The 16,987-nt window shown below is 39.0% G+C and overlaps 1 protein-coding gene across 2 annotated transcripts in view; it reads left to right on the forward strand.

Annotated features, from left to right (window-relative positions):
• Positions 1-13,714, forward strand: part of arfgef3 (ARFGEF family member 3) — a 103,249-nt gene extending 89,535 nt beyond the window's left edge. The window contains exons 32-33 of one of the 2 annotated variants that reach the window (XR_013818442.1): positions 3,801-4,999; positions 8,380-8,501. Coding sequence is in view for 1 of the 2 variants with exons in the window: in XM_079842886.1 (XP_079699012.1) it covers positions 3,801-4,691; positions 8,380-8,571 (1,083 nt within the window). In the remaining variant the exon portion in view is untranslated. Of the gene's footprint in view, positions 1-3,800; positions 5,000-8,379 lie in introns of both variants that reach the window. The other variant, XM_079842886.1, reaches the window with a different exon arrangement.
• The last annotated feature ends 3,273 nt before the right edge of the window (positions 13,715-16,987 follow it).

Raw genomic sequence — 16,987 nt, forward strand, 5'->3', positions numbered from 1 at the left:
GGCAGCATCAGGGAAAACAGGCAGAGACAATGGTGGCTTTAACAACAATCAGTGCCAACAATCTCTTTCAGAAAGGCAATTTGGAAGGACACACAACATATGACGTGTTATACTTACTTTGTCTGGATCTGAAGTTTGCTCACAAAGCGTCAGTATTGACCCGTCTTTCAGAATCACAACGTATAAGATTTTAGCGATTTTCTTCAAAAATTAAATTTAACCATGATGTCCCCAGTGACTCAGATTCTATGGAGACTCTGTGCATTGGTACATCCCCAAAACACAACACTTGTAATGCCTCTTTGGCACAGATATTGTAAAACTCCAGCTGCTACAGCGTGGATATGAAAATGGCAGATGGCAGGTCGTCACCTGCTGTGGGCGGGGCTTCTCTTTTTGGACTTCTGACAAGTCGGCCATTTCACTCAGATAATCCCAATGTGTGTATCTTCACTGTAGCCTACAACAAATTATATTAATCCTATAATAATGGGTGTTCACATTATTTTGTTCAATCCCTGTATATATATATGTATGTGTGTGTATTGATGATCAATAATTAATAGGTTCTTGAAAATACATTGGTAATGTTAAAACCAGTTCTTTTAAACTGTTTATTATATAAATGTATCATGGTTTCCACAAACATATTAAGCAGCAAAAACTGTTTTTAACACCTGATAATAATACAAATGTTTCTTGAGCAGCAAATCATCATATTATAAGTCTTTCTGGAGGATCATGTGACACTGAAGACTGGAGTAATGATGCTGAAAATTCAGCTTTAAATTACACTTTACTATATATTCACATAGAAAACAGTTATAATAATATTTCAAAATATTACTGGTTTTACTGTATTTTTGATCAAATAAATGCAGCCTTAGTGAGCATAAGAGACTTCTTTAAAAACATAAAAAATCCATTTCAAACTTGACCGGTAGTATTGTATGTAATATGTATGTGTATATACACACTGCCCGACCAAAGAAAAAAGTCGCTGTTTGGATTTTAATAGGCAAATGCTTATGATTGGATCATTATTGCAGTGATTATGTTTTTAGCATGTTATATGTTTGACAACAGTTCTTCTAAACCTAATTGATGTGTAGCTTTTCATTTCTTAAACAACCATGTAGGAAGACATGTCATGGCCATATTCCCGGATGACAATGTGAAGATTCATCAGCTCAAACTGCATCAGCACCAAAAATGTGTGCACCTCTTGATGGAAATAACATTAAGAGCCCTATCATATGCAAATGTTTTTTGCTATTTAAAGCCTGACGCAGTTATCATTTTCACATCCTGTGCCATGCTGTTTAAATATCAAATGCACAAATATCAAATATCAGGCATCTGGTCTGAACACCAGGTGTGATCAGGAGCATTGTTGGAGTGTTGCTATTGTGAGGAACTGAAAACCACTGACCATTGACCCACACACACCTGCTCTAAAGTCAATAGTGCAGTATCTTTTGTGTTATTTAAAGGGTGTGTTAGTAATATGAGCCTATAGGTGGTGCACAACGTACATACACTCTGCTTATTACACACACTGGGACGCACAGCAGCACACACACATTTTTAAATAGGAAAAATAAAAGGATTCCTCTCTGGAGAAGCGTTCAGTCTTTCCGCTCACATGTAAATAGCGAATCCGCCATGGCGTGAGCGCAACTGGCTTTTAAAGGGAAAGGGAGATGAGACTCTGATTGGTTTATTGCACGTTACGCCCAAAAAACACATCCATGACTCATTAAGAGACAAGGGACAACCCTTTAGGACTATGCACCTGACGCACCAACGTTTTTTTCCGTCGTTAAACTAGCCCTAAGTGCACCTGCGCCTGGGGCTTTAGCCCATGCGCTCAGATCAGTAAAATAGGGCCCTAAACATTTATTTCCATCAAGAGGTGCATACATTTTTGGTCCAGATCTTGTATTTCCAATGCAAGAGTCCAGAACTCTTTAAAGTCTCCTCAAGCACCCCAAAGACTTTCAATTAATTTAGGTTCATGTGTGAAAACGATCCTTCATGTTCCCTCCCAACCATTCTTCCAGTTTGAGCTGATGAATCTTGACATTGTCATCCTGGAATATGGCCATAATGTGTCTTCCTACATGGTTGTTTAAGAAATGAAAAGCTACACACTCCATCAGTTAGGGTTAGAAGAACTGTTGCCAAACATAAAACATGCTAGAAATACAAAAATCACTGCAATAATGATCCAATCATAGACTAATTTGCAAAGAGTGACTTTTTTCTTCGGCTGGGCAGTGTATACACTCACCTAAAGGATTATTAGGAACACCTGTTCAATTTCTCATTAATGCAATTATCTAATCAACCAATCACATGGCAGTTGCTTCAATGCATTTAGGGGTGTGGTCCTGATCAAGACAATCTCCTGAACTCCAAACTGAATGTCAGAATGGGAAAGAAAGGTGATTTAAGCAATTTTGAGCGTGGCATGGTTGTTGGTGCCAGACGGGCCGGTCTGAGTATTTCACAATCCGCTCAGTTACTGGGATTTTCACGCACAACCATTTCTAGGGTTTACAAAGAATGGTGTGAAAAGGGAAAAACATCCAGTATGCAGCAGTCCTGTGGGCGAAAATGCCTTGTTGATGCTAGAGGTCAGAGGAGAATGGGCCGACTGATTCAAGCTGATAGAAGAGCAACTTTGACTGAAATAACCACTCGTTACAACCGAGGTATGCAGCAAAGCATTTGTGAAGCCACAACACACACAACCTTGAGGCGGATGGGCTACAACAGCAGAAGACCCCACCGGGTACCACTCATCTCCACTACAAATAGGAAAAAGAGGCTACAATTTGCACAAGTTCACCAAAATTGGACAGTTGAAGACTGGAAAAATGTTGCCTGGTCTGATGAGTCTCGATTTCTGTTGAGACATTCAGATGGTAGAGTCAGAATTTGGCATAAACAGAATGAGAACATTGATCCATCACGCCTTGTTACCACTGTGCAGGCTGGTGGTGGTGGTGTAATGGTGTGGGGGATATTTTCTTGACACACTTTAGGCCCCTTAGTGCCAATTGGGCATCGTTTAAATGCCACAGCCTACCTGAGCATTGTTTCTGACCATGTCCATCCCTTTATGACCACCATGTCCCCATCCTCTGATGGCTACTTCCAGCAGGATAATGCTCCGTCACAAAGCTCCAATCATTTCAAATTGGTTTCTTGAACATGACAATGAGTTCACTGGACTAAAATGGTCCCCACAGTCACCAGATCTCAACCCAATAGAGCATCTTTGGGATGTGGTGGAACGGGAGCTTCGTGCCCTGGATGTGCATCCCACAAATCTCCATCAACTGCAAGATGCTCTCCTATCAATATGGGCCAACATTTCTAAAGAATGATTTCAGCACCTTGTTGAATCAATGCCACGTAGAATTAAGGCAGTTCTGAAGGCGAAAGGTATTGTCAAACACAGTATTAGTATGTGTTCCTAATAATCCTTTAGGTGAGTGTATATTACTATACACATACAGTAGTAATATATGTGTATATATTAACAATAGAACATGTATATATGAGCAAAACAATGTTAGTTTCTGATACTAATGAATTTTGAATTTCTGATATTTTGTACAGTAGTAACTTTACTTTCACAGCAGAAACGCTGTCAGTGTGGAAGCTCAACATTTGCCACATGCCTCAACATTTCACACCATATTGTGTTCATTTGGGTTTAAGCGTAAGAACCCGAAAACGATTTGACTGGTGAATACCTTTGTGTCATCTCAATATCCTTTCCTGTTCAGGCTTTGCTGTGCGCAATGCTGACAAACCAGGAGAGCATGACCGTGGAGCTGGTGAAGAAGATCCTGAGCGAGGAAGAGGATGGCGGCTCTGACTCTTCACAGCAGTGCTCCTCCGAGGATGAAGATATCTTCGAGGAGATGGCCCAGGTGAGTCCTCCGCGTGCTCGTGAGAAGCGCCAGTGGCACGCTCGCATCCCTTCTCTGAGCACGCAGCCCGCCAGCAGCCTGGACTGGGCGTGGCTGGTCAAACGCCTGCACAAACTCTGCATGGACTTGTGCAACAACTATATTCAGATGCACCTGGACCTGGAGAGTAATCTTGGAGAGCAGCCCACCCTCCGGGCCGACCCACTCTTTTTCTTGCCGCTTTTTAATTCGGAGAGCTCCACGCCCTCCACCGGGGGCCTGTCGGGCCACGGGACGCCCTCGGAGGACAGCTTCCGTGCGCACCTTGACGAGACGCCCTCGGAAGAGGTCCATAGTCCCGGCGGGTTGAGTGCAACCCTCCCACAGCTGAGAGGAGAGAGGAGGGACGGGGCCCGTAAGAAGGAATGGTGGGAGAGTGCGGGAAACAAGCTGTACACCATCGCCACCGACAAGACCATCACCAAGCTTATGATCGAGTACAAGAAACGCAAGCAGCAGCAGCAGCACAATCACACCACGTTTGCCAAAGATGCCAAAGCGGGAGAGAAGAGGGGCGAGGCGGTGACCCTGCGCGGCCCGGACTCCCCAGGACCCCAGAGGCCCCAGCAACTAGTTGAGCAGGGGCCCATGCGTCACTCCTTCAGCGCGGGGCCCGAGCTACTGCGGCAAGAGAAAAGAACCCGATCGGGCTCCACCGCAAGTTCACACAACATCTCCATCAGAGACTCTGAGGCGCAGATACAGGTAAGACCGGACAGGAAACCAAGTGTCACATGAGCAAGCACCACTCACATTTCCCCTACAAAAACTAAAATAGCAGATAAATCATTTTAAAACTTTTAAAGTCCACATAAAATGGAAGTTTTCTTCTCTATTGTGACGTATATCAGAGTGAAATGGCTTCTCAAACAAGAACAAATGTAGGCCGGGGCTTGATTTTGTCTGTGGGGAATTGATTGGATGGTTGAGGTTTGCTATTGGCTGATCTCATGTGAGTGACAGGTTGCCCCGCCCTCGTTATCAGAGAAGAGGAGAGATGCTGCAAGAGGAAGGTGGGAAGTTATTCTGAATCAAGATTCTGAGACGCATGAATTTAACAAAATAACAATGTGCACAGATTATTCAAACACACAACTAAGAATTTGTATCAGTGATTGTGTGTGTGGTTTTGTTCATAACAAACCCAGATGGGACCAGTGGTGTTTTATATGCAGATACAGGGTTTCTGCAGGATTTATGAAGAAAAATTTAAGAGCAAGTAAAGAAAATGGAAGGAATAAATTGAAGGGAACACAATAGGTCAATATGTTCTCTATATGTAAATGTAAAGGGAGAAACACATTGACTATTAGCAGCTATTGGTTGATCTCATGTGAGTGACAGGTTGCCCCGCCCTCGCATGAATTTAATGTGATTAAAATAATGGGAACACTTTACAATAAGGTTGTATTAGTTAACATGAATTTACCTTGAACAACACCTCTGTTCAGCGTTAGTTAATCTTTGTTAACGTTAGTTTATAAAAATCCAGCTGTTCATGGTTTGTTGATGTTAGTTCACAGTGCATTAACTAATGTTAACAAGATTTTAATAATGCATTAGTAAATGTTGAATTTAACATTAACAAAGATAAATAAATGCTTTAGAAGTGCAGTTCATTATTAGTTCATGTTAACTAATGAATCTTATTTTAAAGTGTTACCAAAATAATAATGTGCACAGATTATTTAAACACACAACAATGAATACAGTGATTGTGTGTGTGGTTTTGTTCATAACAAACCCAGATGGGATTTATGAAGGTAAATTTAAGACCTTTTTAAGACCAAGTAAAGAAAATGTAAGGAATAAATTGACGGGAACACAATAGGTCAATATGTTCTCTATATGAAAATGTCTAGAGAAACAATGAGTTGTATTTGCAATGTCCAACAGATATCATAACTTTTTAATTCATTTTACAAAAAAACATGAATCATTCGGCTCAAAACCACTACAATATGAAAATATATTTTACTGTACCTTCTGTTCTCTGCAAAAAAGTGTTTTTTCCTCAGTATTTCTCTCTTTTTCCAGTACAAAATATTCTTGATGAGATGGAAAATGACAAAATATGAAGTCTTGTTTTCTGTGAAATGCAAAATGAAGTGATTTTGTGATTAAAAAAGAACAACTATCTGCCATGGGGCTCTGGAAAATCTGCTTAATTCAAAGTTTTGATAACTAATAAACAGATATTTGTTCTTGTATTAAGCATAAACTCACTTCATTTTGTAACTTGACTTCATTTCACATTTGCAGCTCAAGTCTTGATTTAAACATGTTTAGATATTTGTATTGGAAAACAGGACAAGAGTTATTCATTTTTTGCAATACATGCAACATTTAATGCCATGACTTTATGAATGTAAGAATTTTGCTCTGAATTAAGACACTTTTAAGGCCCACAGAAACCCTGAACTAATAAAAATGAAAAATTACTAAAACTTTATATAAATATCAAAATAAAAGCTATTTCAAAATCCATTATTATTATTTCCAATATTAAAAGTACATAAACAAAATACAATATTTAAAACCTTTTTAAATTAAATGTAGTCATATCTATCTAACATAATTCTGGCTAATGCTTTATTTTACAGTGTTTTTGTTGCATATGTTACATGTGCTTAATATAGTAATAAGTAAATTATGCATAATTACATCCAACTAAACAAACCAAAGTACATGTTGTTATTTAATATTACTAATATTAAATAACTACATGTACTTACTATAGGGTTAGGGTTTGGTTGAAGGTTAGTTGCATGTAATTATGCATAATTTTTAGTTATTACTACAGTAACTACATGTAACGTGTTATTCAAGAAAGTATAACCTAATTCTATATTTTTAGACAAGCAGAATGAATATTTCTACTCTGGTGTCACCTTTGACCTGAGCAATGGCGATCATATCAGTCCATTCCTGATAATAACACCAAATGTAGCATTTTAATGAACAGTACTTTTTGGTAACTGTTTATCACATGTCTTAGAAGTAATAATATTTTAAGCCAGTATTGTGAGAGTATCGTATCATATTGTGAGATCAGTATCGTGTATCGAACCGAATCGTGAGATGAACTTATTGTTACACATCTACTATTTTTTATATTAAAACAATATTGTTACATATTTTGTTTAGTTTTATAGCCTCATGGTGTGTTCACACCGGACGCGAATGTGATACGTGCGAGTGATTTACATGTTAAGTCAATGCAAAGACGCGAATAGACGTTCCGTCTCATTCGCGCGAATCAAACCGCAGAATGTCTATTGGCGTCTTTGCATTGACTTAACATGTGACACGGCGCGAATTGAGCGTTTGACGCGTGATTCGCACGAATCGCCCGAGTTGCAAAATCTGAACTTAGGCGGATATTCGCGCCGCGTTAACCAATCAGGAGCTTGCTCTAGTAGTGACAACAATGAGGAGAAAATCTGTATATTAATATCTGTTTCAGACAATATGATTATCACAGTGATAACATTAAATGACATGAAACACAACAGTCTCTTTTTGTTAAATGCAAGTTTATGTATGATCGATAATACAAAAGTATAAGTAAAAGGTATAATAAGCTATACATTAAATAAAGCAAACAATTCAGTCAAACATTCAAAGTCAGTTGCTAGTCGGCTACAACTGTAACGTAAAGTTAAATAGCCTAAAAATAAAAAAGTAATGAAACTTCACTTTGCCCTCAGCCTAAACGATTTGCCAGGGAACAAATTATAGATCCATGAGACCAAAAATCGCATGTTACATATACACAAGACGAATTATAGCTTGAGACGCCACAGAGACATCAGAGCCAGCGGCAGACGTCTGAAGGACTGGCCGAGGAAAGGCTGCTCTCGCCGGGGTTAATGAGAGCTGAGCGCCGCTGATCCACTGGAGCTCACAACTCCGAAAACCCCAGATAAAATTTTCAAATAGGCGCTCTTTTTATAAATAAACCACAGATTTGAGCTTTAAACAACTACATTATCACCTGAAAAAGTCTTAAAACTACGTTTTGTCACATTAACAGTAGATTTGAACAAAAAAGACGTGTAAACAGCCCATGTTAGCCATTTCTCAACGAGACGAGCCGGCTGGCAGAAGCCCCTCCCATGACGCGAATTCGCATCTGTTGTGAAGTGAATGTCACGCGCGAATGAAGCGAGTAAACTCAAAATTTTCAAGCGTCCAACTTCGCGCGAATAGCGCAATTTATTCGCTTCATTCGCGTCCGGTGTGAACGCCACATCAGGAAGGAACTAAATCTATTGTGGCATGAATAGAAGAATATTATAGTCAAATTACAGAAATTGTAATTGCCTATTTTTCTGTAATTGCATATTTCTATAGAACTGATTTTATTGCATTTGTCCATTTTCCTGCCCAGGCCTGGACCAACATGGTCCTCACCGTCCTGAACCAGATCCAGCTCCTGCCGGACCCCACGTTCATCGCCCTCCAGCCAGCGGTGTTCCCCTGCATCAGTCAGCTGACCTGTCATGTGACTGACCTCAGAGTGCGGCAGGCGGTGCGCGAGTGGCTCGGACGGGTGGGGCGTGTTTATGACATCATCCTGTGATGACCCGGCTCGTGCGCTTTACCCTTCGCCTCGGCATATGCTCGTATAATCTGTGACGTCTAACTTTGCTAACTCTTTTTATTGCAGTGCACAGTGATCTCTGTGTAATACGAATCCCTTTCGCGAATGTCCTTCAATATCCATGCTGTTATATTCAGAATCTATATTTTTATTTATTTATATCTCTGAATGTTTATCGGCTTTAAATGTACATGTGCCATATACATAATTATGTGATTTTTCTCTCATCTAGCCCTTTAAAACGTCAACTTTAAACTCCCCTGAACATTTCTACAGTTAAAGTCATTGCACAATGAAATGTGGACTTAATGCACTTTTGTTAATGCTTTGATTAAAGCATGATCTTGTGCTTTGCTAAATGCAGTTTCATGTTGCTACTATTATCACAACATAAGTTATATAATATACAATGCCTTTAAATATCTAACTCTGATTTCTATTTTATTCTGAGCAAAAACACTGTACAAGACATTACGTCCTTTTGTAGTGCGTATAACACTGATATCAGCTGGAGTATCGGCTATAGTTTAGTATGTGTTGGCTTCATCTCAGTTGGGTTTTGTCTATAAATCTGGAAACATTGGAGTTGTGAAAGCTGATCCACGAACACTAGCTCTCAAAATGCTCACAATCCTCATTATTAGTGGTGCTGCCACAGGCAAAGCTTGACTACTGGTCTCTTGCATACTTAAAGCTACACTGTGTGATATTTTCCCCCATCTAGTAGTGAAAAGGTATATGAACATCCAGTGAATATTAGTTTCTGTTCCTCTCAATTCCGATTTCGTTTTAACTCCTACGGTGGCTGATTTAGTCCAAGATTAACATGGCTTCCAGTTCGACCTCGTCCACATTCGACACAGTGCCATCGAGTGTTAAAACGCCAAAGGCAAAGCTTGAATTTACGGGTATGTCCCTCTTTGGCTAATGTACTTTCAAGATGGAGGGGCAACATGGCGACCCGCATTCGAACCCCTCACCCGTATGTATTTTCAATGGTATATTATAAACTTACGAGAATACTTTATTACTTGAAAGAAGTAAATATACATTAATGAGCACATATTTTTGAAAGAACTAAGTGTTTTTAGCTAAGAATAAACTAAAAAAGTTACACAGTGTAGCTTTAAGGTCCTTTCACACTGGACGCGATTTTGACGCGCAAATAATTTGATGGTTTTATTTTTTGATCCGCTGTTTGTGAACAAGTGTTTCCACACCGAACACAAATGTGATGCGGTGAAAAAATTACGTTTATTTTTATTTTATCCGACAGAAAAGGCTTCAACCAATCACATACCAGGAAACAAAGGTGACGAAATGTCCAGTTGATGTCACTAGCTATTCAATCAACAATAAAGGAAGTTAAGGAACACGGCAACTTTTTGGGACTTTAGCTTAAGCCCCGTTTCCACCGAAATTACCCGGAACAATTTGTACCAGGAACTTTTTTTCCCTCAGACCTGCTACTGTCTGCGTTTCCACTGCGGTCTAAAGTACCGTGAAGATTAGGCAAATTAGTCCGGTGATGTAGGACTGCGCGCAACTGCTCCTCCAGTCAGCGATGGACAGGAATCATTTCTGCGCGACACTGTCTGCAACAATAACAGGAGGAGATGCAAGCAGCGCTGCTTTTACTGGTTATGTATTGGTTTACTAAAGAGGTCATTAACAAAACGGCGGAAAAGAGACGAGCACTGATTTAGTTTTAGTCAGTCTTTTGACTAAAAAGCCATTTAGTTTTAATCATATTTTAGTCGCCTGAATTGTTTTTAGTTTTATCTAGTTTTAGTCGACTAAATATAAGATTTTAGTCGACTAATTCTACAGTAGATCTAGTCTCCTAAAATCTAATGAGTTTAGTTAAATTGAAACAAATTAAGCATTTAAACATTAAATAACCGACTGTCAGTTGAACTGACATTTTGACATCATTTTGTCTTTGACATTAAAAATACACGAAAGTTACAGATGCAGCTGTGTTTGCCCACTGTAGGCTACAGATAACCATAACATAACCTTTTGAGTTAAAACTCGTAGATTTTTTTCTTAACCTTTTGTCCGCGACTGTAGAAAGTGAATGTGTTTCCGTCAGTATGACTGTAGCACTTACATTGTGACTCAACTGGAAACAGCTGCTCCGGATCGATCGGTTCCTGAAGTGTGTGTTTGTCCCAAATTGTCCCACGGATATTCGAAAGCAAGTGCGGAACCGGCCATGATAAAGTTTTAGCTTCTGTAGATTAGCATACTCCCCTTCAGACTCTCTGTTCTTTAAGACCGGGTGCACCCAAAACCTTCTTTTCGGTCTTTTAAATAAAATGAAAAGCTCGTCTTCATTGGATGATGAAGTGTCCATGTTTTCTCAACTGTCGTCGCAAATGTTTGGGAATGTTGGAGCTCTGAAACGTCACAAATTCGTGTCCCGGCTGATGTGAATGGTTTTGACACGAACTACTCGCACACTAAATATTTGCTTTTTCGTTACGTGTTCAAGTCAAGTCAAGTCAAGTCAACTTTATTTATATAGCGCTTTTAACAATGTAGATTGTTTCAAAGCAGCTTTACAGTGTTAAACAGGAAAAAAATGCAGCATAATTTTAATCAGCTGTATAGCCATTCTGGAAACATTTCAAGTATCATACAGTGACAGTGTGGGCGTTAGATCAATAATTTGATCAGTAATTTAGTTTAAATGGTTAATTTAGTTTAAATTTTTCAACTAAACATCGAAATTAATCTAAATAATAATGTCCCCAACTGAGCACGCCATGTGTTCAGTGTGAAAGGGCCTTTTATTCTTTTTCTGGACTATATATTAGCGCGTCAAATCGTCCGACTCATTGAGGAGAGGTGTGCTATGACTTTTCTAAGCGATCGCACCTACGATGTTCGCACAGCGGATGAAAAAGCGGGCGGAAAAGTTCATAGAATTAAAATAGCGGTCTTAGAAACAACCCTCCTTCTCTCTCTCTCTCTCTCTCTCTCTCTCTCTCTCTCGCTCTCGCTCTCTCTATCTCTCTCGCTCTCGCTCTCTCTCTCTCACTCATTTGACTTCTCAAACAGCCGATAAGTAATGACAAAAAAACTTCATAGACACACCCTAGCAACCAGTTACAGCACCCTAGCAACCACCCCACAGACCATTGAAAAATAGAGGAGAGGGATATAAATGTTATCAGAACATCATAGAGACACGTGGGTTTGGCTCTTTAGATTTGTGCAGACATACAGTCTATTACTTTAACCTGCTAACTGTCTAGCCACGCCCTAGCAACCATTGTCGAGCACCCTAGCAACCAAAAACCAAAGAGGGATATCTTCAAATCCGAATGTCATAGAGGCATTGCGATTGGTTCATACATATTGGCATGCAGCTTTTGGAGTATCATCAGTGGCAGGTGCCAAGCCACTCCATAGCAACCAAACAGAGTACCCTAGCAACCTTTCAGCAAGACCTATATCTCTGCATCAGAACATCGTATAGAGATGGGGGTTGGCTCTTTTGACTCATGCTAGCAAACAGGACTTCCAACATGCTACACATGCTAGCAGTGAATAGCTACATACTAAGTGCAAAATCATTCGAAGAACATGTTAAGAACTCTATAAAAACTCAATAGTAAGCATCTGTGACGGCTACCAATGGCATAGCAACCACCCAGAACACCCTAGCAATGCCCTATCAACCACCCAGAATAACTTAGCAAATACCCAGAACACCCTAGCAACCGCATAGCAACCGAATGCCAAGTTTTCCCCACTGCAAGCACCACTCATTTTCTTTTTTTCTTTTTTCATTTTCACATTTTCTTTCTAGTTCTGATTAATATCCAATGTCCGTCCATCCCGTCAGCCAGAAACTGTGTGCCATAGATTCCACTACCCATAATCCAATGGGAATCTATGGTTTAAAACATCAGATACTAGTTTTAGAGTTCACCAAACAACACTACATCTGACTCAACTTGAATAAAACAGTGAGAACAATAGTATACTTTTCATAGCTGCACCGTATGCTGTCTTAAAAGTGTAAAAGCCGCTCGTTGAAGGTATTATCTAGACAAATTTTACAATCTGTATTCATTAAAATTGGATATGTTTGCACTTTTAGAGGCATAGAATTGTAACGCTTTATCCCAAATATATTTTATTCCTTGATCTAGAACTGCAGTTGTTTGAATATTAATTTGTGTCTTCAATCATCTGCATGTATTATATATATGTTGATTCTTATGTGAAAGGATATGCATTTTATTTATGTTGTGATGCTTAGTGTTCTTATAAGGAATTAGTTTGACAAGCTACAAAGAAATGGTATGTAATTCATAGTTATTTACAAAAAGGCTATGGGAACTATGAAAATCAGGACCCATATACAGATATCCTTACATGTATGCAGTGCTCACGGCCTATGTTACATAATCATAGTGAGAATTTATAATCTTAGCTCGATTTTCTCATATTCTGTTGTGTTTATGGCGACTGCTTGGCATAAACAACAGAGGGAGATTAAAGGATGTTGAAAGGGACCAAAGACTAATTTATATTAAATATGAGATTGAGTTTATTTTTAGCATAACAAAGTTTGTTTGTTTGTTCTTTTCAGTTGAAAGCATTCATATTTCTTTGATTCCCCCCACCCCCCCTTCGGTCTACTTTGTGTCGGTTTTGTAAGTATTCGACAGCACAACAGTTCTGACAGTGTTTTGTCTTGACAAAAAAAGACTTTATAAACTCTAAGGGATATATTTATAGGGGATGGTTTGTGTAAACGATTGGTTTGCGACTAAACGTTCAGCGCTTGGTCTAAATCCATAGGAAAACATGTTGTGCAGACTTGAGCTAAAACTACTCAGAACGTCTTAATTTGAGCTCTGCTAACATCTTTAATCCATAATGCCACTCCATTTCCAGTGCACTAACATGAATCATCCCATACTGTACACATATATTCTTTGAAATGCAATGGCAAGGATATGTTAGTGTGGGTTTTGGAGGAAGTGCGCTCTTTACTACATGCTGTTTATTATCAAACTTTAGTGTGTGCATTACGCTGAATGTGTTCTCAAGTGTTTATTAGACGATCATTTATGTTGTAAGTGTTGAATAAATCAGCAGAGTTACAAACTGTCTGTGTGTTTTATTATTATATGCACATACACTGCAAACGGATTTGCAAAAAAAAGTTAAAATGCATATAAAAAACATAGATAATACTTAGATGCCCCCCAGAAGTAGATATTAACAAATGCATATTTGTTACAGGGTTCCCACTCTTTTTCAGCAACCATTTTCCAGTACTTTTCCAGGACATTTTCAATTTTACTACGGCGGGAATAAAAGGCGAGGATCATGCCAAATATTGTCTTTATATATATATAAGTCTTTAAAAGCCGTTCAGTTTATTGCCATTACTTAACAATTCAGCATTTTTCAATATGAGCTCTTAAACTATGGAAGCTTGTTTACACCACAGAATAGAAAGAAAAGGTAATTGTGACTTATCTCGCTATTCTGACTTTCTCGCAATTGCGAGTTTACATATTTGTAATATAAATGCGAAAATTATCGCAGGTCTCACGTCACCAGAGTCAGATAAATCCCAGCACATAGATACTCTTTCACCTAGAAATTATCATATAGAGACTGTGTCTGTTCCCCGAATTAGTAAATACAAAAAAACATCAAAACCATTCAATAGTAAAAATTGTATTGATGTCCAACAAATAAACAACAGATATAATACAGATGAACAATTGATAAAGCTTGGGTTGCTGAATATTCGATCCCTTTCCCCAAAAGCGCTTATTGTTAATGATATCATTACAGATAATAATCTAGATGTGCTGTGTTTGACAGAAACCTGGCTAAAACCTGACGACTACATTACTTTAAATGAGTCCAACCCCCAAGATTATTGTTATAAACATGAGCCGCGTCTGAAAGGTAAAGGGGGAGAGGTTGCTGTAATTTATAATAATATCTTCAGTATTACTCAGAAGTCAAGTTTCAAATATAATTCCTTCGAAGTTTTGGTGCTTTATGTAACGTTATGTTGTGTACATGATAAAACCCGTTTAACATTTGTGGGCATAATACAGACTTTATAAAAGAATTTGCTGATTTTCTATCAGAGTTAGTACTGGCCGTAGATAAAGTACTAATTGTTGGTGATTTTAATATCCATGTAGACAACGGAAAAGACGTATTGGGATTAGCATTTAAAGACATTCTAAACTCTATTGGAGTTAGGCAACACGTGTCAGGACCCACTCATCGCCATAATCATACTTTAGACCCAATATTGTCACATGGAATAAATGTCGATACCGTTGAAATTCTGCAGCAGAGCGATGACATCTCAGCTAAATTAAGTATACATGATACTAGGTAATGATCTAAGGTTGCAAAGCCGCCCCCTCGCTTCAAAAATGTAAGGACAATCACTGCTGCTACTAAAGATTGCTTTTTAAATAATCTTCCTCATCAGTATCATCTCCTCAGCATCCCAGACAGCTTAGAAGAACTCGATGTTGCAACAGAAACTATTGACTCTCTATTTTCCAGTACTTTAGACACAGTTGCTCCCCTGCGCTTAAAGAAGATTAAAGAAAATAGTCCAACGCCGTGGTACAACGAGCCCACTCTGGCCCTTAAAACAGCAGCCAGAAAAATGGAGCGCAGCTGGAAGAAAACAAAACTAGAGGTCTTTCGTAATTCGTGGAAAGAGCACATGATCGCATACAGAAAGACCGTAAAAACGGCTAGATCTGCTTATTTCTCGACTCTCTTGGAAGAAAACAAACACAACCCTAGGTATTTATTCGATACATTAGCTAAATTAACCAAAAATAAAGCTTCAACTTCTGATGTTTGTAAACAGCACAGCAGTAATGACTTTATGAACTTCTTTACATGTAAGATTGATAATATTAGGAAGAAAATTTTAACCATGCAGCTGTCTACTACAGTATCACATCAGACAGAGCATTGTAGTGTCACTGAGGAAAAATTACACTCATTCACTGCTATAGGAGAAGAAGAATTGGCTAAACCCGTTAAATCAGGGGTCTCCACACTCGGTCCTGGAGGGCCGCTGTCCTGCAGAGTTTAGCTCCAACCTCAAATAAACACACCTGAACCTGCTAATCAGTGTCTTACAAGGCCCTAGTTAGACATTGATGAGCTGGTTCAGGTGTGTTTAATTGGGGTTAGAGCTAAACTCTGCAGGACAGCGGCCCTCCAGGACCGAGTGTGGAGACCCCTGCGTTAAATCATCAAAATCAACAACATGTATGCTTGACCCTGTACCGACTAGGCTATTAAAAGAGATGCTACCAGAGGTCATAGATCCTCTTCTTAATATCATTAATTAATCTTTGTCATTAGGATATGTACCGAAAACTTTTAAGTTGGCTAAATATTAAACCACTTTTTAGAAAGAAATGGTGTCTGTGAGGATTTCCAGTCAGGATTTAGACCGTATCATAGCACTGAGACTGCTCTCGTCAGAGTTACAAATGATTTACTCTTGTCATCCGATCGTGGCTGTATCTCTCTATTAGTGTTACTCGATCTTAGCGCTGCATTTGATACTATAGACCACAACATTCTTTTGAATAGACTCGAAAATTATGTAGGCATTAGTGGAATTGCTTTATCATGGTTTAAATCATACCTATGTGACCGTTATCAGTTTGTAGCAGTAAATGAAGAGATGTCACACCGATCACAAGTTCAGTATGGAGTACTGCAAGGCTCAGTGCTAGGACCGCTACTCTTCACCCTGTACATGCTACCACTGGGAGATATCATTAGGAAGCATGGCGTTAGTTTTCATTGTTATGCTGACGATACTCAGCTCTATATTTCTTCACGCCCTGACGAAACTTACCAATTCAGAAGATTAACGGAATGCATAGCTGATATAAAACATTGGATGACCAGTAATTTCCGGCAACTCAATTCAGGAAAAAAATGAATTTTTAATTATTGGACAAAAAAGCTCCACAAGTAGTAACCTAGAATACTGTCCAACACATGATGGCTGCTGTCAAGTCCTCGTCGTCAGTGAGGAACCTGGGTGTGCTCTTTGATACCAATCTTTCGTTTGAAAGCCACGTTTCTAGCATCTGTAAAATTGCATTCTACCATCTTAAAAATATATCTAAATTACGGAACATGCTCTCAATGCAAAATGCTGAACAGTTAGTTAATGTGTTCATGACCTCAAGGCTAGATTATTGTAATGCTCTACTGGGTGGTTGCCCTGCTCGCTTAATAAACAAACTCCAGCTGGTCCAAAACGCAGCAGCTCGAGTTCTTACTAGAACCAGGAAGTATGACCATATTAGCCCAGTTCTGTCAACACTGCACTGGCTGCCCATTAAAC

This window comes from Gobio gobio (genome assembly GCF_949357685.1).
Source record: "Gobio gobio genome assembly, chromosome: 18".
Lineage (NCBI taxonomy): Eukaryota > Metazoa > Chordata > Actinopteri > Cypriniformes > Gobionidae > Gobio > Gobio gobio.